Source organism: Labrus mixtus, chromosome 3, assembly GCF_963584025.1.
Source record: "Labrus mixtus chromosome 3, fLabMix1.1, whole genome shotgun sequence".
NCBI lineage: Eukaryota > Metazoa > Chordata > Actinopteri > Labriformes > Labridae > Labrus > Labrus mixtus.
This window is the reverse complement of record NC_083614.1, coordinates 3,404,759-3,430,005: the sequence shown is the minus strand read 5'-3', so window position 1 is coordinate 3,430,005 and position 25,247 is coordinate 3,404,759. Positions and strand designations below refer to the sequence as shown.

Genomic DNA, 25,247 nt, shown 5'->3' with positions numbered 1-25,247 from the left:
CCTCCTTTTTTTTCCCTATTTGTGGGGGTGTCTTACATCAGCCCAGTGAGCCCTGGTTGACGCGGCTGGTGGACAGACAGCGAGCGAGTGAGTAAAAGAGAGAAACAGCTCGGCTTGCTACATCCAGCCGTCCTGACTCTCACTGGAATAATCTAAAAAAAACACCTCTGAACAAATGGTCTGAAAGGACGAAACCTCTTCAAAGTAAGTCATCCTGTCCTTTTCTAAGTGTCTTTCATTGTCTGCACTGTAAAGGTAGAACTTAGTGCTGGACTCTTTGGAGAACCCTTTAAAGTTTTCTGTAAGTATTTCCTGTCGGCAGCCGTGGATGCACGTCTGAACTTCATGTCTTTTCTGTGTAAAGTAGCTGCACGGCAGACTCACAGAGAGGACGGCAGAACAGAGCCAGATTCAAACTGGTCTCTGCAGATCCAGATCCAGCTGTTTCAAACTGAAGCCAGTACACACTGATTTCATTTGGATGTGATTAAGGCTCATTCCTTCATTTCAACACATTTTCAAACCATGAGCAGGGTTAAAGAAAATAAGCTTTTCCTCTTCATTGATGATTCAGCGCCTTCCTCAATAAGTTCAAGACTGTTTGAAGATTTAAGGGTTTCTAGACTCTGACTGTCTGGCTACCTCTAACTCTAACTTCTGTTTACACGTGTATCAAATGATTTCATTTGAAACCCTGCATGAAGCTCACTAATGTTTTTGTTGGTTTTATTGTGGCGGGGTTGTCAGGAGTGTGTTCCTGATGATCCAAACAGCAGACTCATTAATGGCCTCTGGGATTCTTTCAAAGTTTACTGTGGTCGAAATGTGCAGGACTCAGGTTACAGCTTCCAGGACACGTCCGGTTTGTGTGTCCTGGAGGTGGTGTGTGTCCTGGAGGTGGTGTGTGTCCAGAGGTGGTGTGTCCAGTGGTGGTATGTCCTGGAGGTGGTGTGTGTGCTGGACGTGGTGTGTGTCCTGAGGTGGTGTGTGTCCTGAGGTGGTGTGTCCAGAGGTGGTGTGTCCTGAGGTGGTGTGTGTCCTGGAGGTGGTGTGTGTGCTGGACGTGGTGTGTGTCCTGAGGTGGTGTGTGTCCAGAGGTGGTGTGTCCAGCGGTGGTGTGTCCTGAAGTGGTGTGTGTCCTGGAGGTGGTGTGTGTGCCGGAGGTGGTGTGTGTCCAGAGGTGGTGTGTGTCCAGAGGTGGTGTGTGTCCAGTGGTGGTGTGTGTCCTGGAGGTGGTGTGTGTCCAGTGGTGGTGTGTGTCCAGAGGTGGTGTGTGTCCTGGAGGTGGTGTGTGTCCTGGAGGTGGTGTGTGTCCAGTGGTGGTGTGTGTCCTGGAGGTGGTGTGTGTCCTGAGGTGGTGTGTGTCCTGAGGTGGTGTGTGTCCTGGAGGTGGTGTGTGTCCAGAGGTGGTGTGTGTCCTGGAGGTGGTGTGTGTCCTGAGGTGGTGTGTGTCCAGTGGTGGTGTGTGTCCTGAGGTGATGTGTCCAGTGGTGGTGTGTGTCCTGGAGGTGGTGTGTGTCCTGGAGGTGGTGTGTGTCCAGTGGTGGTGTGTGTCCTGGAGGTGGTGTGTGTCCTGGAGGTGGTGTGTGTCCAGTGGTGGTGTGTGTCCTGAGGTGGTGTGTGTCCAGTGGTGGTGTGTGTCCTGGAGGTGGTGTGTGTCCAGAGGTGGTGTGTGTCCTGAGGTGGTGTGTGTCCAGTGGTGGTGTGTGTCCTGGAGGTGGTGTGTGTCCAGAGGTGGTGTGTGTCCTGGAGGTGGTGTGTGTCCAGAGGTGGTGTGTGTCCTGGAGGTGTGTGTGTCCTGGAGGTGGTGTGTGTCCAGAGGTGGTGTGTGTGCTGGAGGTGGTGTGTGTCCAGTGGTGGTGTGTGTCCTGGAGGTGGTGTGTGTCCTGAGGTGGTGTGTGTCCAGTGGTGGTGTGTGTCCTGGAGGTGGTGTGTGTCCAGAGGTGGTGTGTGTCCTGAGGTGGTGTGTGTCCAGTGGTGGTGTGTGTCCTGGAGGTGGTGTGTGTCCAGAGGTGGTGTGTGTCCTGGAGGTGGTGTGTGTCCAGAGGTGGTGTGTGTCCAGTGGTGGTGTGTGTCCAGTGGTGGTGTGTGTCCTGAGGTGGTGTGTCCAGAGGTGGTGTGTGTCCAGAGGTGGTGTGTGTCCTGAGGTGGTGTGTCCAGAGGTGGTGTGTGTCCAGAGGTGGTGTGTGTCCAGTGGTGGTGTGTGTCCTGGAGGTGGTGTGTGTCCTGAGGTGGTGTGTCCAGAGGTGGTGTGTGTCCTGGAGGTAGTGTGTGTCCAGTGGTGGTGTGTGTCCTGGAGGTGGTGTGTGTCCTGTGGTGGTGTGTCCAGAGGTGGTGTGTGTCCTGGAGGTGGTGTGTGTCCTGAGGTGGTGTGTCCAGAGGTGGTGTGTGTCCAGAGGTGGTGTGTGTCCAGTGGTGGTGTGTGTCCTGGAGGTGGTGTGTGTCCTGAGGTGGTGTGTCCAGAGGTGGTGTGTGTCCAGAGGTGGTGTGTGTCCAGTGGTGGTGTGTGTCCTGGAGGTGGTGTGTGTCCAGTGGTGGTGTCTGTCCTGGAGGTGGTGTGTGTCCTGAGGTGGTGTGTCCAGAGATGGTGTGTGTCCTGGAGGTGGTGTGTGTCCAGTGGTGGTGTGTGTCCTGGAGGTGGTGTGTGTCCTGAGGTGGTGTGTGTCCAGAGGTGGTGTGTGTCCAGAGGTGGTGTGTGTCCTGGAGGTGGTGTGTGTCCTGAGGTGGTGTGTGTCCTGGAGGTGGTGTGTGTCCTGAGGTGGTGTGTGTCCAGAGGTGGTGTGTGTCCTGGAGGTGGTGTGTGTCCTGAGGTGGTGTGTGTCCTGGAGGTGGTGTGTGTCCTGAGGTGGTGTGTGTCCTGAGGTGGTGTGTGTCCTGGAGGTGGTGTGTGTCCTGAGGTGGTGTGTGTCCTGGAGGTGGTGTGTGTCCTGAGGTGGTGTGTGTCCAGGAAGTGTGTGTCACAGAGGTGTTATGGAGGTGGTATGTAGGTGTCCTCCTGTGGTATGTGGGTGATAGAAGTCCAAACAGAAGACTCTATTCTACGTGGTTGAAGGTGTTTGGTAAACTCAGCGTCCACACTCAGCTGAAGAGTTGAGAATATGTATGAGCTCACAGCTTGGAAATGTGAACCAGCACACGAGGATCTGAACTGGAGAGGTTCCCGCTGATCAGTGGAGTCTTTGTACACAGAGGTCAAGGTGACTTTAAGGTCGTGTGTGTGTGTGTTTATGTAACTACTTTGGTCCACACAGCTGATCCCTTTGTTCTGTGGCCTTGTTGCTAACACCTTCACACCTTTATATATATTTAGATTTTACATTAGCTGCAAAAAGTACAGAAAAGCAACAAACTGTAAGAACATAACAAGCAGCTTTTTGAGGAACAGCATGGAACCAAAACAAACTGCTGTTAGGCCACGCCTCCTCCATCCTGAAGCCTCCGCTCTCCTCCAGAGACACACCTCCAAACCCCCTTCACTCGCTTGCACACAAAGTTTAGCGCAAGCGGCGGACAAAATTGTCTTTTACTCGAGCTGCGTTCACCTGTGTCCTGCATTGTTGTGTTAGCATGCTAATGTTAGCGCTCTGTTGTTAGCTCGTAGCTTCACATTGTTGTGTTAGCATGCTAATGTTAGCGCTCTTTAGTTAGCTCGTAGCTTCACATTGTTGTGTTAGCATGCTAATGTTAGTGTTCTTTAGTTAGCTCGTAGCTTCACATTGTTGTGTTAGCATGCTAATGTTAGCGCTCTTTAGTTAGCTCGTAGCTTCACATTTCATGTAAACTGACACAGAATGAGCGTGATCTAAAAACTCTTACTAACATTCAAATAATCAGTGAGTATGTTCTTCTTCTCTCTAGTTCTTGACTAAAACAGCTTTTATACACAAGGGGAGGAGCCGGCCGTCCCGTCCATGTAAATACGACTCTGACAACAACACAGCCAGCAGGACTCGAGCTTCTCCCTCATTGTAGACAGTCATGACTCAGAGACACATTTACACAGGATAGACTGGATCTATGATTTATTTATGTGGATCATATTGTTCCTTTAATGAGGACATGATTAAGAGTTTTGCTGCAACATGAAATTTCCACATTTGAGACGTCTGGTGTAGATTCACAAATTTGCCTTCCTTTGGTAGCGCTGAAAAACGTCTCCCTAGACAAACGTCTTCAGTTTTTTTGAACATACTCATTCTTTGAGCTGAATAACGTTTTTACTCACTTTGGCATGTACATGTTCTCATTAATATAATAAGGCAGCGGTGGGCAACTGGCAGACCGAGGGCCCCCTGCGACCCAAACATTTTGAATTGTAATCATGAAGAACAAATGTCCAAACCTGCAATGATGACGGACTTCAACCTGAGCAGCCAGAACGACACCATGCACAGAGAGCAATTAATGTACACATTAAAATATCAGGATATCAATCTTTAATTTGTGGTACAGTTTTTAGTCTGTGTGAGAAACAGCGCACGACCTGAGCAAGCGTCAGCGACAAAATCAGCTTGATTCTTTTGTTTCCTATTGGAGTGTTCTAACTGCCCTCGACCAACGCAGAGCAGGCTGGCCGTTTTTACTCTGACACCCCGTTTCTATTTTCTTCTTTGTCACCCGCGTAGCAGAAGAGGAACGAGATAGGAGGAAGGAGGGCGCTCTACACGGCGCTGACCCTCTTTCTCCTCCCTCAGCAGCAAAGTAGAGATAACAGTGCATTAATAATATCCACATCAGGATTGAAATGTTGACCTTTGACCTGTGTCAACACCGGAGAACAACTTTATTCAGCTCACCACGAGCCTCTGAGTGTTGTGATTTGAGTCAACAGCTCGTCAATACAAAGCACCACACTTCAGTTTGTCCACCTTCAAAATAAAAGCACCAGTCTTCTGTTTGTCCACCTTCAAAATAAAAACACCACTCTTCAGTTTGTCCACCTTCAAAATAAAAGCACCAGTCTTCTGTTTGTCCACCTTCAAAATAAAAACACCACTCTTCAGTTTGTCCACCTTCAAAATAAAAGCACCAGTCTTCTGTTTGTCCACCTTCAAAATAAAAGCACCAGTCTTCTGTTTGTCCACCTTCAAAATAAAAGCACCACTCTTCAGTTTTTCCACCTTCAAAACTGAAATTCACAGAGCAGAGAATAAAGTATTTAACAGATGTAGTGTGGACAGCGAGCATGCGATCATGTGCGATAAAAAGCGTTTTCTAACGCTCGTGTTCTGTTAGGACACAGTGTCAGATAATTGGCTGAAATCATTCCTGTGAGACTTTTTTATGAAGGATCACTTGTTGTAATCCATATAGCGCCCTCTGCTGGTGAAACAGAACTGCTGGTTCAATACAATGATACTCAAATGAAATGCTATTTACTGGTGAATAAATCAGTAATATCAGCGCAAAGCTGAGATAAAATTAGTCGATACTGATAGTCACTGGATACGCTAACATCGATATTATCGGCTGATCGACTAATCGGTCGAGCTCTGATAGGGAGGAGTGATTGATAAGGAGTGTGACCTTGTTTCTGCTCTCTGTGTCTCTTAAACAATCACATATTCTCGTCCGACTGAACAAAGACAAGCTGAAGCAGATGAGATGTCCTGAAAAACAAAAACAAAATAATAAATAATAAACCCTGACCGCAAATTCCAGGAACAGTCCGATGGCCACAGATTGATTCTTAATTACAGTTGAATAGAAGAGGGGTGGGTGGGTCGTTCTTTTTGTTGTGCTCTGTAAATAGGAAAGCATCTTTATTAACGTCAATCATTTCAAACTTATTGCTTATGACAGGGGAATATGAAAATGCCTGTGGTGGATCTCTGAGGGGGGAGGATAATAAAGTTACATCTCCTGTTTTTGTTTTTTATTTAAAGGGACAGTTACAACACTGCAGGGGAGAGGAGATAGGCTTTAAGAGAAGGACAGAGGACAGAGTCTGAAGTCAAGGAGAGAGAGAGAGGAGAGAGAGAGTGAGAGAGAGACAGAGAGAGAGGGAGAGAGAGAGACAGAGAGAGAGAGACAGAGAGAGAGAGGGAGAGAGAGAGTGAGAGAGAGACAGAGAGAGAGGGAGAGACAGAGAGACAGAGAGACAGAGAGAGAGAGACAGAGAGAGAGGGAGAGAGAGAGAGGAGAGACAGAGAGAGAGTGAGAGAGAGACAGAGAGAGAGGGAGAGAGAGAGACAGAGAGAGAGAGAGAGAGGAGATAGAGAGAGAGAGGGGGGGATAACGTGCAGGGAAAGAAGCAACATGTTGGATTTGAACCTGAGCTGCCCACTCCAAGGACCACAGCCTCTGCACATGTTGCGTGCAAACCGACCACTCGGCCAATACGGGGGAGTATCTTTAAAATGCACACTTCCATTAAGGCTAAAACGCTGACTTCTATTCAGTTTAATTCAATAAGAAATAACGGCTCGACATTTGATATGTGCTCTAAAAGCACGCACTCTGGGACAGATCCCGAGCGCAGAGAGAAACCACATTAGCAGCGTGTTATCATCGCATCTTTCTGACATGTCATTTCAATTAGCCGCCTTCTCCCGCCGGTGTTTGGAGTCTGACTGACATCTTAGCACGCCTGAATCACAAACCACAGCAGAGGCTGTAATTTCATCCCCCACACTGGAAGCCCTGGAGGCAGCGGGTGCTCACTTAGCTCGCCCGTAACTCGACGCAGACGTTTGATTGGAAGTGTTTTCAAATCAATGCTCAGCTGGCTCTCGCTACCAGCCGAGGTGCACGCTGTAATTTGGTATAAATAGTAACATTTCAGGGAACATCATCCCTTAAAATACGACGCTGTTGACTTAGCATCCCACACGTGCTTGAACTTCGACCCTGCCCAAACCAGTGCCCGACTCATCACCCACCATTTAAGGGGGATTGGGTTACTCGAAGCCCGGCGCAGGCTGCATTCGTCTCGACCTGCATATTTCTAAGCTTCAATCACATGTTTGTCTCTGACTCAAGCTTGACTTCAAAAACTAAACTTCTTCATGAGTATTTTTCTTGTTGAATGGATACCCATGTTTACATTAAACAGCTGTTTTTATACTGAAACAAAAAGACATTCACATGACAGGAATCCTCTCGTGTTTGCACATGTGGCCTCTGTTTGTTCACAGTCATTCATCTCTCTCTCTCCAGTTTGCGTGGTCTGCTTCCCTTTTGTTTGTTTGTCTGTTTGTCTGTTTGTCTTGACAATCATTTTCGGTCCACCTCTCTGTTTTCCTAAATTACAGGCCGTCGGGGAAGATCTGAGCTCATATATTCCACATGAAGAGAACCTCAGGACGTGCTGCAGGCTGCCGCTGTGTACAAAATGACAGCCTGCAGCCAATGAAAGAGCTGTCACTGCTGACTTATCGGGCCGTATGGACGACTTTTTATAGAGTTGCTGCTTCTATCTGCTCTGTTGAACGTCTGTAGAGTGGAAAGATGTGAAGTGCTTTTACCAAAGGACAGAAGTCAGGAAGAATTTGAAGATGCTTTTTACTTTGCAGAATTAACTACTTTTTATTCCACTTCTGCACATTTTCCTTACAGTCAAGGTGACTTGTTACTTTTTAGGTTAAGATTTTGCATGAAGTTCACACAATGAGCTGCAAACAAACACAACTTTCACACTTGCAGAAAACTGATATTCTGAGTCTGAGCATCATGTGTGAACACAAACATCTGAATGTTTCTCTCTCCACCTGGAGTTTCTCCTCCAGCCTCCTCGTATTTATTCTGCAGAAAGTCAGAGTGAGCTGATGTGAGAACGCAGCAGGATATAATGAGGAGAATTCACCTGGAGCCAGTGGGGGGGGTGGGGGGGGGGTGACCTTTATTCCCTGTGATCGCTGCACGACCATAGACTGTCTGCACGCCACCTCTACCATCTCCGTGCTCTAATGAACCTGCTGCTGCATGTTTCCTGTTCTCCAGTATGTTCTTCTCCACTCTTTAGTTCACATTGAGATTCTCTTCAACTACACGCAGCATTGATACAAACACACATGTTCTCATTATATTATTCTCACTCAGTCAGTTCCTGCATTTGGTACATTCCCTCTCCGTCAAGATTTTGTGGTTTGTAAATTCGTTCTCGGGCTGATAAAAGTTTTCTGCTGATCGTTTTTTTGTTTCATTAAAATGTTAATTTGTCTCAAGCTCAAACTGTTTCACATTTTGTAAGTTTGTTTTGCACTTCCCAGCCACCGTAGATATCTCACAGTACGTGGTGTTGGCTTCAACTTTAGCCACCTCAACGTTAAGAGAATTCTCAGTTAACATTCTTTAAACTCATTTAGCTGATAAAACCTCAGTGCTGTTTGTTCGTAAATTTGATGATGCTTGTAGCAGAGTGCAGTTTGTCAGAGCGCGGGCGCTAAGATGCGTTGAGTCGTTTGATTGGGTAAAAGACAACAGGCTGACGTTCAGTGATCTGAGCTGAACACACAGAGCTCTGATCTCAGAGTCGTTCAGGGGATGGATCCAGTGGGGAGATTCTAGAGTCTGTTAAAATGAATTGGCGGTCCCTCCAACCAGCGTTGATCAACGTTTTCCCTGCAGACATTTACTTGTCTTCCTCTTTTTTTTTTCTCCCAGACATCTAATTCCGCTTCATTGACAAACTTTTGGTTTTCAAAGCATAAATGCATGGCACGCTTAGCTGGGCAACAGGAGGGAGTGCTATCAGATGGGGCCCCCTTAGGGAGGTTTCTTACCGTCATTTAAAAAATTTCCCAAGTTTCTCAGTCCTAGGGCCCTCCCCCCCTCCCCCCCACCCTCCCCCCCACTGGCCTGGGGACACAACCATGCCTAATGACAAACAGCGCCTCTGGATGGACCTCGTCCCTGACGGGGGAAGAGAAAAAAAAATAAGGAAGAAAAGAAAAAAACTTCCTCTTGGCGTGTGCCGGTGTTTTTTTCCAATATGACAGTGTGGCTTTAAAGTTCAGCGCCTGGAGATTCAATCATTCTCTCCTTACATAACAAACTACAAAACCATTTTTATTTCACAATATTACAAAATCAACAATTATGAGTGTTTGACAAAGGTGAAGCAAGAAACCCTGAGCCTCCTCCTGGTTTGGTCTTTTCCCCTTGTGGCCTAAATATGAACTTACAAACACCTGCCTACAGGCTGTTCATATACTGAGTAACCTGAACGCACCATCAGTAAGGAGCTCCACACAGCAGGTATCAAGCCTCAGGAAAAGCTGAATCTACAATCTAAAGAAACTGTAACCCTCAGCTTCTGTCAGGTGACACCTCTAGGACTCGCCTTCGAGACCCCCGGAGTTCAAGCTCTGACGTGCGGCACTGACGAGGGTACGGACTGTGAGCGTGTCCTGATGGATAATAAAGAGGAAAGCTGTGCACATCATTATTACTGTAAAGAGAACATATTGTCCCCCCTCCTCCACCTTTTCAAACAGTCCCCTGTGCTTTGGTCAAAATATAACATGAATAAAGCACCTGAGGAGGTTTGTGACCCTGTATAAACCAGCTCTCTCAGAACGCTCTGTTTTGGTGTGTGTGTCTCTTTAAATGTATTGAGCCCCCCCCCCCCCCCCCGAGTTTACCTCGTAGACATCACTCCTCTGTAGAGAGAATAAAAATGGCCGACCTGCATTAAAGTTTTGTTCTAGGCTGGGGGTGGAGTCTATGGGTGGAGATATCAGGGGAGGGGAGGGGATTTTTTTTTTTTTTACCAGAATCCCACTGTGACATCACAAGGAGAGCACATTAGAAATAGAGCATTTTTCTCTGTGTTCTAAGACTTATACAGACCACAAACAAAGGACTGGATGGGTTTATTTCACATGTTGTGGGTCAGTAGACACTCAGGTTACCCAGATATATGTTCAAAAACACTGAACAAGTGGATTTTTCACAATATGTCCCCTTCAAAACAATGACGCTGAAAAAGGAAAAAGAAGAGTCAACTCTAAACAGCAACACAGAAATCCACCATTATATATAATTACAAATGATGATCACTTCCTGCTACGACTCACATCTCACCAGATGATAGAGTCAAGAACATGTGATGACCTGTGTATGTCCTTTTCCCGTGTTTCATGGCGGTGTGTTTACACGACTCCTCCTGGCTCCGGTTGGAGATTTAATGCCCTCTCATAAAAATAAAATATCTGTGAATCTCTGTTCGAGTCCTAAGGGAGAAACAAGAGGATGTAAAATGGAAAGCACATGTGAATGGTTCCCATTTACAGCATATGGATATGACCATTATGCCTCAGACTGAAGGAGACTCGTCACAGGGGCTTAACTCACAGCTTGAAACAGCGGACTGAACAGGCCTGCTGTTGGGATTATGAAGGAGACGTCTGAAGCTCTCTTTCTTTAGGCCTTTGTGACTTTTTCTCTCTTGATCCTAAGAGATCAGATCAACACGTCCAGGTTTTGGTTTATAGGCTGGAGCGTGAAGTTGTTCTTTCCCAGGGTGCAGGACTGGATGGTGCACCAACGTTACTGTCTGTGTACTGGCCTTGACCCTCCCAGCAGAAAATCTGGTTCTTTATACAAACAAGACGGCCTCCTGGGGAAAACCCAAATACAACCACTGAGCGTCCAGTATTTCACATCAGCAGTGAATCAGCTGATTTTATCTCATCCTGCTGATTAAGAAAGTCTCATTCAATCAGGAGAACTTTATTTATTTAACAGTTTAGGAAAAGAGAAATGAGCAATGTCTCTGCCGATTAGAGTCCGTCATCAGAGGGGTGACAGCAGGATAGGATACCTCCCTGATGGAGTCTAGACCCTGGTGATGGTGGTGATACCCTCCTGATGGAGTCTAGACCCTGGTGGTGGTGGTGATACCCCCCTGATGAAGTCTAGACCCTGGTGGTGGTGGTGATACCCCCCTGATGAAGTCTAGACCCTGGTGGTGGTGGTGGTGATACCCCCCTGATGAAGTCTAGACCCTGGTGGTGGTGGTGATACCCTCCTGATGGAGTCTAGACCCTGGTGGTGGTGGTGGTACCCCCTATGGAGTCTAGACCCTGGTGGTGGTGATACCCCCTGATGGAGTCTAGACCCTGGTGGTGGTGGTGGTACCCCCTATGGAGTCTAGACCCTGGTGGTGGTGATACCCCCCCTGATGGAGTCTAGACCCTGGTGGTGGTGGTGACACCCCCTGATGGAGTCTAGACCCTGGTGGTGGTGGTGGTACCCCCCATTGGAGTCTAGACCCTGGTGGTGGTGATACCCCCTGATGGAGTCTAGACCCTGGTGGTGGTGATACCCCCCCTGATGGAGTCTAGACCCTAGTGGTGGTGGTGACACCCCCTGATGGAGTCTAGACCCTGGTGGTGGTGGTGATACTGTCTGAATTCAAACAAAGGTCCAGTCATCGTTGATTATCTCTGTAATCATTCAGATTCCTGTCCAGTCCAGGCTGTAACTGTCATGGCTGTTTTAAACCTCCTGACAAACCGTTACACCCCGACCACCTGTCAATCAGGTCAGCTACACGCCTTATTGTGAATAACTCTTATCCTTCATCAAATCAAAACTGATGAGTCATCAAAACATTCACTCCCCCGTACAGTGTGTGTCCATCGAGACATGAGCTAATCACACCTATTTGTTTTTTTGACATGTTCATCCACTTTAAAAAGCCTTGTTTTGATTGTTTTAAACACTTTAAGCTCAGGTTTATTATTTTTCCTTTGGAAGGATTTGAGAAGAGCCCGTGGGTCTGACTTTGGTTTATTTGGATTTTGTGACTATGTTGGGAATAGACTTTCAGGATGTTTAGCGGTGCAGAATGAAAGACAATAGATCAGACAGTCACTGATTCTTTCATGTCAGTATTTCACTCGCAGTCTACAAACAAACATTGCGGCTCTGGTAGGACTGGTGGCTTCTGAAGGTACTGTAAAACCTAAAAAAAAAAGCCCATCACAAATTAAGGCCCAGTACCTTTTACCAGCCTGGCGTTGCTGCAGGTTTTGACAAACACAGGATGCTCTCAGTTAGAGGCTCTGATGCATTGAGTGTTGATTAGTTTGCAAATCCAAAATATATTACCAAGGGTGTCTCTCTGTTTCCTTCACAGTGCAGCACACTGGTAGAATGTGCTGTCAAAGCAAAGATCAAATCAAACAAGTGATGTATGATGTCATTTGTTTACTGATATCCTAATTTAGTACAAGGTTAAATAATCCCTCTGGTGTAAACTTACCATTTTATAGACTTTTTCGTCTTTGCTGTGCATGAACTTTGTATGAAAATGATTAAAGACAGAATGTCCGACAAGTTCCAAAAATAAATATATCATAGATCCAGTCTATCCTGTGTAAATGTGTCTCTGAGTCATGACTGTCTACAATGAGGGAGAAGCTCGAGTCCCGCTGGCTGTGTTGTTGTCAGAGCCGTATTTACATGGACGGGACGGCCGGCTCCTCCCCTTGTGTATAAAAGCTGTTTTAGTCAAGGACTAGAGAGAAGAACATACTCACTGATTATCACGGCCATTCTGTGTCAATTTATGTGCAATGTGAAGCTACGAGCTAACTAAAAAGCGTTACCATTAGCATGGTAACACAACAATGCACCTCCAGCCAAGGACGATTTTGTCCGCCACTTGCGCTTAGGGCTTAGTGTTTAATTAATGTGCGTTCCAATTTCATAACTCCTTTGTGCAAACGCGAGAGGATAGGGTTGGAGGTGTGTCTCTGGAGGAGAGTGGAGGCTTCAGTATGGAGGAGGTGTGGCCACACAGCAGATTGTTTTGGTTTAATGCTGGTGCTCAAGGGCGACATCTACTCGATCAAAAAGTAGGACATTCTTCCTTTACAGGCCTGTCTCGTATTGACGCCTGTAACATAAAAATGCCGGGTTATTTCATACACTGCTGCAGGAAATAAAAGCCTGGGTGATTATTAGAAGTTTTACGGTAGTTTGTTGTATATGCTACTAGAAGCATGCCAGGGCTGCAAGTCTTTTTTTCATTGATCAACTCACAATAAGAAAAGTATGAAAGAAAATGAAAGCACGACTTATTCACAGGAACGTACGAGCTCTATCATGTGAAATAAGTAAGGGCCCAAAGATTAGACGTACTGTACATCCTCTGAGATCTGCTCTGAGACAGGCAGGTAAAGGCCATGTGACCTAAATCTCCGTCTTTTCCTGCTCCGTCTCTCAGGAGCTTTGAGAATAAATCCACCGCTGAAGGGTTTGTGCAGCTGGTTGCGGTACCTCCGTCTCCAACTCCTCCACCTCTCTCCGACTGTTTCTGCTCCTTTTCTCAGAACAAAAACACTCAAACTTAAACTCAACTCTACGGAGGAATATTCACTTCTCAAACATAACGCACGTTTCTTAAAATGAAGAAAATACCGTTAATAACAAGACAGCTAACAAACTTTGTGTGGATAACATCTGACAGCATGAGCGTAATAAAGAAATACTATGGACACTTTTTAATGTTGATGATTCCTCATTGCTCTCATGAGCTCATAACTGTTTTCCTTTAAACGTGTATTAGAAAGTGAAAAGTGAAAAGTCCTGGAAGCGACACTTTTTGAACCTGCGATAGAGGTTCATGAATCAGATTTTCCTGCTGTTTTCCTGTAAGAAGAGAACGGAGAGAAGTTTTCCAGAGCAGTTAACCTGCCTGTGTGTCTCCAGCTCTGCTGACCGATTGGATGGTACTGTAACAGAGACCAACGGCGGAATAACAGCTGTTCTCTTCATATCGAGAACGCAGCTGGATCCAGAGGAGGCAATAACAATACAACCCATACGCAGGAAATACTTTTCACCATTTTAACAGCCTCTCAAACATTTCCATCCACAAAGTTTCCAATGTGAAACTCATAAATCTAGCAAACCCCGAGGAGCAGGGCTAGAGAAAAAAAAGATTTGATTTAAGGAACTAGTAAAGAGGGAATACGGACGTTAAATACACACGGGCTAATCACACACAGGTGAACACAATGAAGGCAGGGCACTCCATCACAAGAGAGGGAAACCACACAAAGGCAGGAAGTGCAGCAACATGAGGGCGAGTGACAAAATACTAGTGTTGTAGTCAAGACCACATCAACTGAGACCAAGACATACCCGGGACCAGAGTGCTCCGAGACCGAGACAAGACCAAGACCAAGACCATAAACATCACTGAAAATCACCATCTGGTGTGCAGCGGGTATGTCACTCACCGAGACCTTAACACCGGGAAGGTTGCAGCAATCACCGGGGGATAAAACTACAAATTAATCAAAGTTATTTGTTCTTTTAGAACAATGAAGACGTGGCGAAATAACCTGTCAGTGGTGGTCTTGACCAGTCTTGATTTAAAATCTGGAGTCCGCCCAGTCTGAGACTGAGACAAGACCGAGTAAAAGACCTTTGAAAATTGGTCTTGAGACCAAGACCAATTTCGAGTACTACAACACTACAACATACAACCAATAAATGAAATACATAAAGAACGATGATGCATGAAACTTTCAGCTGAATGACAAGTTTAATTTTAGGAGAACATGATATTTTCACCTGTCAGTGAACAATCAATATAGCCAGAAAACTATAGGACTTCCCCCCGTGCTCACACAGGTCACCATGTGGTGGACTCTGAAGCTTCAGTGTTTATCCAGCTCTGCATGGGTCTGTAAACCTTTCTGTGTTCTAACCTCTCTCCATTTTTCAAAAGCATCTCCAATATTGATCCTAGTTTGAGCACGTTTCTGCTCGTGGAGCTTATTAGAAACATGCAGAGGCTTTTTAGATCGGGTACAATCACTTCTATCTGAACCACTTCTCTTGACCGCTTCCATCACTGCAACACCTGTTGACCTGATAACTGCTCTCATATCTGGTAAACAGAGGGGCGTCCAAAACGGCCGTGTTGGTGGGGTGTCTTAAAAGCGCCTGCCTTCTCTGGTCCAAACAAATCCAGAGCATTCAGGAGCAGAATCTAAAGTTAGAAGGAGGACATACTGGCTGCTGCATTGTTGTCAGAGAAGCCAGCTCTTCAACATAGCATGTTTCCTTAATGTCTGATCAGATAGTAAGCTCACTTCATCTGATTTATCTGACTTTTATTACTGACTGGTCCTTTAATCCATTTGTTATTTCTCTATTTACAATAAAATGTTGAAGACTGAGAGAGTGATATTATATGAAAAACTTTTGAGCAGTGATGTAAAAAGTCAGTAAATGGTTTCAAACCCGAAAACTCATCGGTACAATGTCTCTTCTATATAGCATAGGCAGCCTTTACATGAACGTTTTCCCTGCACATAGTAAACACATTTTTGACTTCCAAATGCACACACGCCATCAGGTGTTTGTGTTTCATTAGCTATGAAAAGCTAAAAGAAGTTCGGCTTAGTGAAGGGGTCTCAGAGGGAAGTGGCAGTAACCCCACACTCCAGGAAATGGCGATAAGATGATGTGTGAATGAACAATGAAAGAGGCAGGTCTGGTCAGTGAGGCCTCAAAAACATTACCTCCATACCATTAATACAGAAACTGGTAGCTGTAAATTAATAGCCGACTTGAAACACTTGAAAAACTAAACTCACCAGTAACGGAGGACATCTGTAGCCTCCATCGCTTCCAACACATGGATCACTGTTGCAGAGTTCAGGGACCTCGCAGAAGTGTCTAACGGTATTACTCTTATTTCTGGGGGCAGATCTAATGACAGTTTCTCAAGTTCAGAACCAACCCTGGAACTGGTTTGGTGGAAAAGGGGGATTCAGTGGAGAAGATGAGATTTTAATTGGTGAACTACAAAACAGACTTAATCAAATGTTGTCTCTACATGAGCTTTATTTCTATTTTTTTTGTATGCCTGCCACCAGGTCATTGTCAGACCATGTGATGACGTGCACACTGCAAAGACAGCCTTTGTTTACACTCTCCACAGCTAAGATTGACAGTGAGAGACATGAACAGCTGCTGAAATGAAGCAGGGGGAGATTATTTGTGACAAAAAACTGTTATCACATAAATAGAGGAACATTTTTTGTCTATTTGTGCAGGGGCGGAGCCAGGGGGTGTCCAGGGCTACCTTTGAAATCCACCTAGAAAAAAAACACCCCAAAGACCTGAACTATGATTGGCTGTTTGCCTTGTCAGAGACGGGACTTTTGGTCACATTAACTAGTATTTTGGATGTTTGTGTTGCAACAGGTAGCTTCCTTTGCGTTTCAGTTTAGCCCATTTCATTTGGTCAGCATTTTAAATATTGACTTTGGACATAGGGAGCCGTTTTTCGATGGATCATGAGTGTGTGCCTAGAAAGAAAATGACGTTTTGAATATTGGTTTTGTTCCATCTTTTTGGTCTGTCACATGTTTTGGTACTGTCTGAAGTCCTCAGTTTATCTTCTGATTGGTTGAAAAATGTTTGGTGGTCATTTCTGTGAATGTATGCGTTCCTAACACTCATGACCACCCCTGCAGAAATCGGAGGCCCGGTTCAGCCCCCCCCCCCCCCCCCCCCCCCCCCAGTCACAAAAAGTCTGTCTAGGCCACTGCTCACGTGGTCTTTAAGAGCCACACAAAATAAAACTTCCTCAAAGTAGCTTTATGTACATTTAATTTCAGGACTGCTCTAAAGTTTGCTTCATCATTTGGCTTTTTATTCTTAAGAAATCAACTTTTTAGAATCAGCTTTCATTCACAGCTCAGGAAAGAACGCTCTAACCCTAACCCAAATATCTGACCATTGTGTAGCAGCTATGTGGAAATCTCAGGAAATTTAGGCATGATCTCAAAAACAACATCAGTGGACATGTTCCCACCGGCAGAACCTGGACTTCACATTTGTTGGACAGAGTGGAGAGTTAGCAGACTGCTGGTGGAGATCCCCTGTTTAATATGAGCAACAACAACATGCCATTGACATTGATTGAAGAATGTATGTGAAGTAAAGAGCGGACTCTTCCTAGTGACCAGACCATGAAGACTGCAGCCCCGAACAGCATGCTGCAGATCTCACTGTTATTTTAGAGGGGAACGTCAGGAAAATGTTGTTTTTGGCCTGAATGGAGACTAGGAAATGTCTGACACACACACACACACACACACACACACACACACACACACACACACACACACACACACACACACACACACACCTAGCACTTTTAAAAAAAATTCCCACAGTGCTCTGGTAGTCTTGTTTTGTGTCATGCGTAATTGGCCTCAGATAAGCCTGCCTCTGTGATACTTTTTATTATTTATGAGTTCTAGCAGAAAGACTGTTTTCTGTCCACGATGAATTGGGCTGAAAAAAAAAAACCCGACTCCCTTTCCATATCTTTGTCCTTGCTGACATTACACTGTCTCACACGACTTTATGACATGTGACGCACTGAACATGGTGTGAACAATAAAATTAACCTTGGTTATATAACGGGGACTTTAAGCAGCAGTAAAAAAAAAAAGGTCAAACAGGATTCTCCAAGCTTCTCCAAGGATTTACTTCACGTTTAGTGGAAACTTAATGTGGTTAAAAGCTTTTCAGGCGTGAAACTGAATGAACACGTCTTCGCCTCATTGTGAAAAATGAACATCCTCCTTCAATAGGAAGTTAGGAAAGGAGGATGGATGTATTGATCGTTTCAAACTCTCATGTTAAGTGGACACACATGATGAGTGAAATGTGTGCAGAGACCACTTGTTTACTTCTTTTCTGATTGAGCGGTCGTTTGGAGGCGGCTGGTTGGAGACAGGCCTGCCCGTAGAAATGGCTGGGCCCCTGCAAAGGCCCAGGGAATGGACCCTCCCAGGATGTAATTTAAATCAATGTATGCACATTCGATCAGTACTGTAAGTGCTAGCCTTCTGGTTAACATTAGCTCCCTCTGTCTGGCTCTCATCAGCCTTTGGAGCTGACTTAAATAAGTTTATTAACAAGGTCTTGTTCCTCCTTTTCTTCTTCTCTCATATCATTTTAAGAAGGGGGGGTTTATTTTAAAACAGGCTACATTTACCAAAGCAATAAATCAATAAATGTGTTGTTCCTTTAAGAGGTCATGTTGAGTTTTTAGATGTAGAATAAAATGTGATCATTATTGCTTTAAATTAGAATGGACCATGTATTTTTGCTAAGCTAGCTTGAGAGACAGTCGGTTGGAGGCCGTTGGTTGGAGGCTTTTGTTTGTCAGCGGTTGGTTTAAGGCGGCTTATTGGAGGCGACTGGTTAGAGGTCTTCGGTTGAAGGCGACTGGTTAGAGGCGGTCTGTTGGAGGCGGTCTGTCGGAGGCGGTCTGTAGGAGGCGGTCTGTTGGAGGCGGTCTGTAGGAGGAGGTCTGTCGGAGGCGGTCTGTCGGAGGCGGTCTGTTGGAGGCGGTCTGTAGGAGGAGGTCTGTAGGAGGAGGTCTGTCGGAGGCGGTCTGTAGGAGGAGGTCTGTAGGAGGAGGTCTGTCGGAGGCGGTCTGTTGGAGGCGGTCTGTAGGAGGAGGTCTGTAGGAGGAGGTCTGTCGGAGGCGGTCTGTAGGAGGAGGTCTGTCGGAGGCGGTCTGTCGGAGGCGGTCTGTTGGAGGCGGTCTGTAGGAGGAGGTCTGTAGGAGGAGGTCTGTTGGAGGCGGTCTGTAGGAGGAGGTCTGTAGGAGGAGGTCTGTCGGAGGCGGTCTGTTGGAGGCGGCCTGTAGGAGGAGGTCTGTAGGAGGAGGTCTGTCGGAGGCGGTCTGTTGGAGGCGGTCTGTAGGAGGAGGTCTGTCGGAGGCGGTCTGTTGGAGGCGGTCTGTAGGAGGAGGTCTGTAGGAGGAGGTCTGTCGGAGGCGGTCTGTAGGAGGAGGTCTGTTGGAGGCGGTCTGTTGGAGGCGATCTGTAGGAGGTCTGTTAGAGGCGACCGGTTGGCGCTGCGTCGTTCCAGCTGAAGTCATGTCTGTGACTCTGTGCCTCAACGTCTCCTTCTCCACTTCCTCCATCATTTGTCCCCTCACTAGCTCATGCATCATTTGTTCCTACAATTAAAAAGTGCATTATGTAACAGATCCTTGTTTTACAGCTCTTTTTCTCATAGTGTGATGAAGCACTACATCAATGGAAGTTCCAGTCGCTTGTGTCTTTTATTGAAAGAAATAAAAACATGCTTCTAATTAAACTCCCTCCTCTCCTCGTATATCCAAACTTCTGTTCGGTTCCCACTCCCCATGCAGCACGTGTACCAACCTCTTCATCACTGATCCCATCTTCTATTTATTAAACCATGCATGGCAGATCTGTGTAACCTGTTGTGTTATTGTCTTTCAGATTGGAAGCCCGTCTTTGTGCATGTGTTGGGATGAACCGCCTGTGGGATGTTCACCTCCTCCTGCTCATCCTCCACTTCCTGTTTGGAGCCGTCATGTCGCAGGTCAACCCAGGTCAGGGCCAATCACATCTCTCCTTTTTTTCCCACTGTTATGATTTAGGTGTCTCAGCCTGCAGTGAGATCATATTCAGAAGTTTGTGAATGCTATAAAATGACTTTTGTGAGTTTTGGGTTCCAGACTGCGACTGAATCAGATGTTGGCTCGGTGCTGCTTTGTGGTTCCCTCGCCCTGGTTTGGGCTCTTTGATCCCGGCGCACAGACACACAGCTCTCTGCAGCTCTCTCTGCTGTTTGGATGGTTTTTAGTGATGTCAAAGAAAATGGACCAATAATTTTTTTAACAAGGAAAGAGAGTAGCAACATTTGGTTAGTAGGGACAGAGTCAAAGGGTTTCTGGTTATTGTTGAACATGTAACCATGTTGAGAAAAAGTCGATATTTGCCAACAAAAACCCGAAAGTGGCGACTTGTTTATGACCTCACTCCCAAATCTGTGTCATCAAGCTGAGTCGTTTTCTTTATCGTTGAAAGGATAATGGTGGACGTGTGCTCACATGAAGACGGTGATAATGGTGGTTTAGTGAGAGGGGATTAAACGCAGAGTTTACATGTACAGGTCACGATGACCTCACTGTGCTGAGAGAAATCTAAAAAAAGAAGAAACAACATCGGAAAAAATGCCCCATCACTTCCACATCCTCCCACTTTAACCCAACCCAGCCTCCACCTTCAAAATAAAAGTTCTTACAAAATGTGCTACTCTGTGAGACGTCTGTGAAGTTTTTCATTTTGAAGGTGTATAAAAATAAACAGCAGCGATTCTAGACTCCATTAGGACCCCAGGCAAGAATTCATTGGGGGTGTTCATCAGCATCATGTCTGCCGTGTCCCGAGGCTTACCTCTTCCTTTTTCTTCCTCTTTCTGTTTTCACTCCCAGAGAGATAAGTCCTCTTTGTTCTCCTTCAGGGACTTTCATTGACTAGTTTTTTTTAGAGATTGATTTTGGGCTTTTTATGGCTTTATGTTAGAGATAGGGCAGAGTGGACAGAGTCTTCACCATGTTCCTCTAACTCTAACATGTGTCTTTAGTCTGTCTACAAACCCCCCAATGATGAGAAAAGTCCATCCTCTCCGTCTTCTGCCTGCTCCACTTTTCAGAAAACAGGCCGTTTGGAGATTTTCCCTTCATGACATCACAAAAGGCAGTAGCCCCTCCTCCAGGTGGTTGACACTCCCACAGCTAGGTGTTTATTCTGTCCTCTGAGTCTGCCTTCTCACCGTAAACAATAGGACATGGAGCGAGAAAGCACCGAGTACACCCGAGCCCTTCCAGAGAGGGGGAGTGGTCACACACCGCTCATTTACATATTTAAAGGTACAGAAACAGTCTGTTCTGAGCAGGGCTGAAATAGAGGGGTTTATAGACATGATCAAATACAGGATCAGAGTGGATTTAGAACAAGAACAAATGTTTTGAGGAGCTCTGAGACTTATTTACACTGAAGAAGAGGAGGAGAATATGTCACCTTTAAAGTTTGTCGGCCCTGAGGTAGCCCCCCACTGGCCTTGGGCCCTAAACATGTTGTCTGCCTTGCCTGTTGATAAGCAGAGCCTCTGAGAGTAACGTCAAGGGAAGTTTTTTTATTTTTTAGCACAAAAACTAACCGCAGCGCTTTCTAGATGGTTAGAATCTGCTTCAGTTCAGGTGTACATATCTTAAATATGAATAAAATAAGAAGCACAGATTACTCATGTATTTGCCTTTAATAACAAAAGCACTTTACATGGACTGTAATAACTAAATCCGTTTGGCACACATAAGGCCCCAGTGACAGGCCTGTGGGGTTTTCTGGATTAGCCAACAGTGCAGAAGAAAAACCACAAAAATGACGTGTTTGAAACAAGTAAACAAAGAAGAAAAAACAAGTTGACCTTTTGAGTACTCAATTCATTCACAATAGTCTTGTAGAGAGCCTTTTCCCCACATGTCGACATTTTAGAAACTTTGTTTTACGGACTGAGCTACACTGACCGAACAAATACACAATGACACACACGCACAACTCGACTTTCCCAGTTTGTCACTCGTCTGATTTTTGTGCCAAAGCTAACAGAAAAAAAGAGAGCCGAGTTTAACAAACAAAAAGGGTTAAAAAACGAGAGATAGAGATCACAGAGAGTGTTTATAATGGCTGTGGTCACTTTTATCCACTTCTTTTTACTAAAGGTAAACGTATCTACAAATAACAATATTTCTGACCTTTTTACCTGTATGTGAACGTTACATCTGATCTCAGCTTTCAGCATCGAGCGACAAACGTTTCGACTGTGGTCATTTTATTGAAGCATCTTCCCAACGACAATCTGAATGTCAGTGTCTGACTGTTGGAGGAGTGACTTCCTTCGCCCGTCTCTGTTCCTCTCTGTGTTTCTGTGAGTGTGGGTGTGTGCATGTGTGTGTGTGTGGATCCAACTATCCCACTGGAGTCTGTGGCTAATGCATACCAGACATTCTGACAGCAGGAAAGTCCATTCGAATTGGCTCTGTCCTCCTCCCCGGCCCTTGTGCGTGTGTATGAGTCTGTGTGCTTTGACCAGTATTAAACCACTCGTTCAAGGATTGTTTGTGCATCTGATCAGGGTCAAAGTTCAACACATTCAGCATGCAAGACATTTCGCATCTCCAACCTGACTCCTGGGATTCTCCACTTAAAAACCCCTCGTCTCCAGTGTCAATAAGAGCTCTGATCTCAACCTGTGCTGATATATGGAAGCAGGATATATCCACCGATAATTCTGCCTAATGCTTTCGTTCTGCTGCGTCGAGAAGAGAATCATTTTTCCACAGTCTGGAAATATTCATAGCGGAGATGTTGAGTGATGCCAACTTTCCCCTGTTTAAAATTCCCAAGCAGTGGAGTTAAACCATCCCTGTCTTTCCCATTTTGCATGTGAGTGGGCGAACTTCATTTCACAGTGGAGGGGGAGGAGGCGTGGACCTGAGCAAAGGCCGGGCAGAGCAGCCAAATATCAAGAAGCGCTTTTATTGTGAAGGACTCTGCTACAAACCTCAGAGGAATAAACGCATTAGAGCTTTGTCTCTGCATCAGAATCACACATCACTGTGATAACTGAAGAGAAAGAAGAAACCATCTTTATAAAACAGAGGTTTGATTTCTTCAGCAGCTGATTGGATTGATGTGGCTGTTTTATTTACTTAATCAGTTTGCTAGCGTTATATTTGTTAACCATGGCGTGCATATTTAGGTGATCCCACTTTGGATCAGCTGACTGTCTTTATGTTAGTATGTATGACCTCCAGGGGGCAGCAGAGCAAGATGACACCATACACTGTAAATATTAAGTGACGAAGCCTGGGTGACGTCGCCCGTCTGTTCCTGCAGGGGGCGCTGGAGTCCCATCGATGGCGGTCTCCATGCTGGAAATGCTGTCTCAGTCTAACTTTCAGTCAACCTAACGACAGGCTGAGAGCTGGAACTGAGGCGGGTTTTAAACCTCCTGACAAACCGTTACACCACGCCCACCTGTCAATCAGGTCAGCTACACGCCTTATTGTGAATAACTCTTATCCTTCATCAAATCAAAACTGATGAGTCATCAAAACATTCACCCCCCGTACAGTGTGTGTCCATCGAGACATGAGATAATCACACCTATTTGTTTTTTTGAACCAGGCTGTAAACATGTTAATCTCTGCTGTAAAAACAGAACTGCAGGATTTTACACTTTACCACAACTCAAAACAAAACATGAAACAGAGGCACTGCATGGAGTTTAATAACCTTAAATATGCTTTAAAAAAGAAAACCTGCAGCAGGACTGCTGAGTAAGATGATAAATCTCTGTGAGTTAGACATTTTGAGTAACGTCTTTGAGAGAAAACACAGATAATTCAATTATTGTGAATAAAAATGTATCAGAGTGAGCGGCTCATGGTCTTTCCCCATAATAAAATAAAGCAGAAAGTAATTTAAAAGCAGTGAAACCAGAATAACCATCAACCGACAGGTACCGAGTGTGTGTGTCTGTGTGTGTGTGTGTGTGTGTGTGTGTGTGTGTGTGTGTGTGTGCGTGTGTGTGACCTTATTTTGAGCAGCGGTCAGGAAGCAAACAGGACAGAACAAACCTGCCTTTCAGTAGCCTCAGTACGGTGAAAAACCAAGAGGTGAGAGAGAGAGGGTTTGGTGCGTTACTCCTTCATGTCTCTCTCTCTCCGCCCCCCCCGCCCCCCCCTCTCTCTGTTCATCCACCACACAAGGCTGGTATTTTTCCACCTTTTTCTAGAGTGATATTTTTAGAAACTGTGGCCAAATGTTGAGCCTGATGAGTGTGTGTGTGTGTGTGTGTGTGTGTGTGTGTGTGTGTGTGTGTGTGTGTGTGTGTGTCTTAACGAACACACTGGCCATCCCCCATGGCTCAACCGAGGGGTCACCTCTGAGTGGGTTGGGTAGATAAACAAACACAGCAAAAAACAACATTTGGAGGAGCGGTCGCACATCCTGCGTGCAACATTTATACCCGTCTGTGTGACTGTGTGGAGGATGTGGTTCCACACTCTGATAATGACTCCTATTCTCATCAATTAGGTCCTGCAGAGTAATCGTTGTGTCTCCCCCTCAAAATGGTTACGTTGCATAGTTTGTGTGTTTCTGCTTTTGGCAATGTTTCATCAAACAATTAGACAGTTTATGTCCCCACCTCATACCACATGACATGCACATAATCGCTCCAGCATTTCCACTCACTTTATGAGCGTGTGCAGAAGATGAGATGCTGTGAGCAGGGGCATGTCCGGGGGGGGGGGGGGGGGGTTGGTGGCATGGCCCCCAATTGAAATCTGATCAAAGTCCAAATCTAGGAGTAGGTTGACTGAAAGTTAGACTGAGACAGCATTTCCAGTATGGAGACCGCCATCGATGGGACTCCAGCGCCCCCTACAGGAACAGATGGGTGACCTCACTCAGGCTTCAGACATTCATATTCACAGTCTATGGTTGTAAATAAATATTTTGCTCTTTCCATAAAAAATTCCACACAAAAACTTGTGCACACTGTTGAACTTGCAATGGACTTAATTGCCAATAAATACATTTATGAAACTTTGAATGAACTTTAAATTGTGACTTTGCACAAACATCTTTGTTTTGGGTCCCTAAAGAATCAAACTAAGACGATTTATGTTGGCAAATTGTGTTTCTTAAAAGGACAGATCATTAGTGGGGATAGAAAGGGTAAAGGGTGCGTGTGCCCACAAACATCATGCCAACCTTGCATTAGTCAGTACCCCAGATGGAGAACCCCATTTAAAAGAAAAGTCAGGACACTTCAGTGTCAGCTTCCTTTTTTTGTCAAACAACGACGCTCTGTAGCTTCTCTCGTTCCCCGTCTGATTTGAATCATTCATTGGAGATGTCAGCTGTTTCTCTGGAGGTTGTTTTCAGTTGAACACCGCAACTTTCCTTAAAATGTTTTTTTAATTATGCAGCCAAGGACACTCTTAATATGTTGAGAATATGAGAGGGAGATTACTTTTTGTTGTTGATGTGGTCTGAATGAAGCCGAGACGACGTGGTGTGAGGAGAGAAGGGGGAGGGGAGGGGGGTGGATGAATGATGGGTGCTAAAGGAATGAAGGCAGAAATAAATAAAGGGGAAAGGCTGAAAGGAAAGGAAACGAGGGAATGATGAAGACATTTTGAGAGTTTTAGTTAGTAGTCAACATGTCACTGCCATGACGAATCCTGCACGAGTGTGTTGTTGCATGTGTGGAGACTTATGAGTGCTGTATCAGGTCATCAGGAGTCTCCACATCTCGACTTTTACACAAATGTTAAGAGGAGATCAGGAAAAGAGGAAGAGGGGGAAACAGAGAGACAGCAGGAGCGAGAGAGGGACAGAAAAGGCCTTGAACCTGGAGCG

General features: G+C 45.6%; 1 protein-coding gene across 3 annotated transcripts in view; it reads left to right on the top strand.

Moving 5' to 3' along the window:
• ddr2a (discoidin domain receptor tyrosine kinase 2a) overlaps positions 1–25,247 on the top strand; it is a 47,031-nt gene continuing 21,784 nt past the window's right edge. The window contains exons 1-2 of one of the 3 annotated variants that reach the window (XM_061034857.1): positions 1–204; positions 19,248–19,360. In XM_061034857.1, coding sequence (XP_060890840.1) covers positions 19,279–19,360 — 82 coding nt within the window. In that variant the 5' untranslated portion in view covers positions 1–204; positions 19,248–19,278. The remainder of the gene's footprint in view (positions 205–19,247; positions 19,361–25,247) is intronic. The other 2 variants (XM_061034858.1, XM_061034856.1) reach the window with 2 other exon arrangements.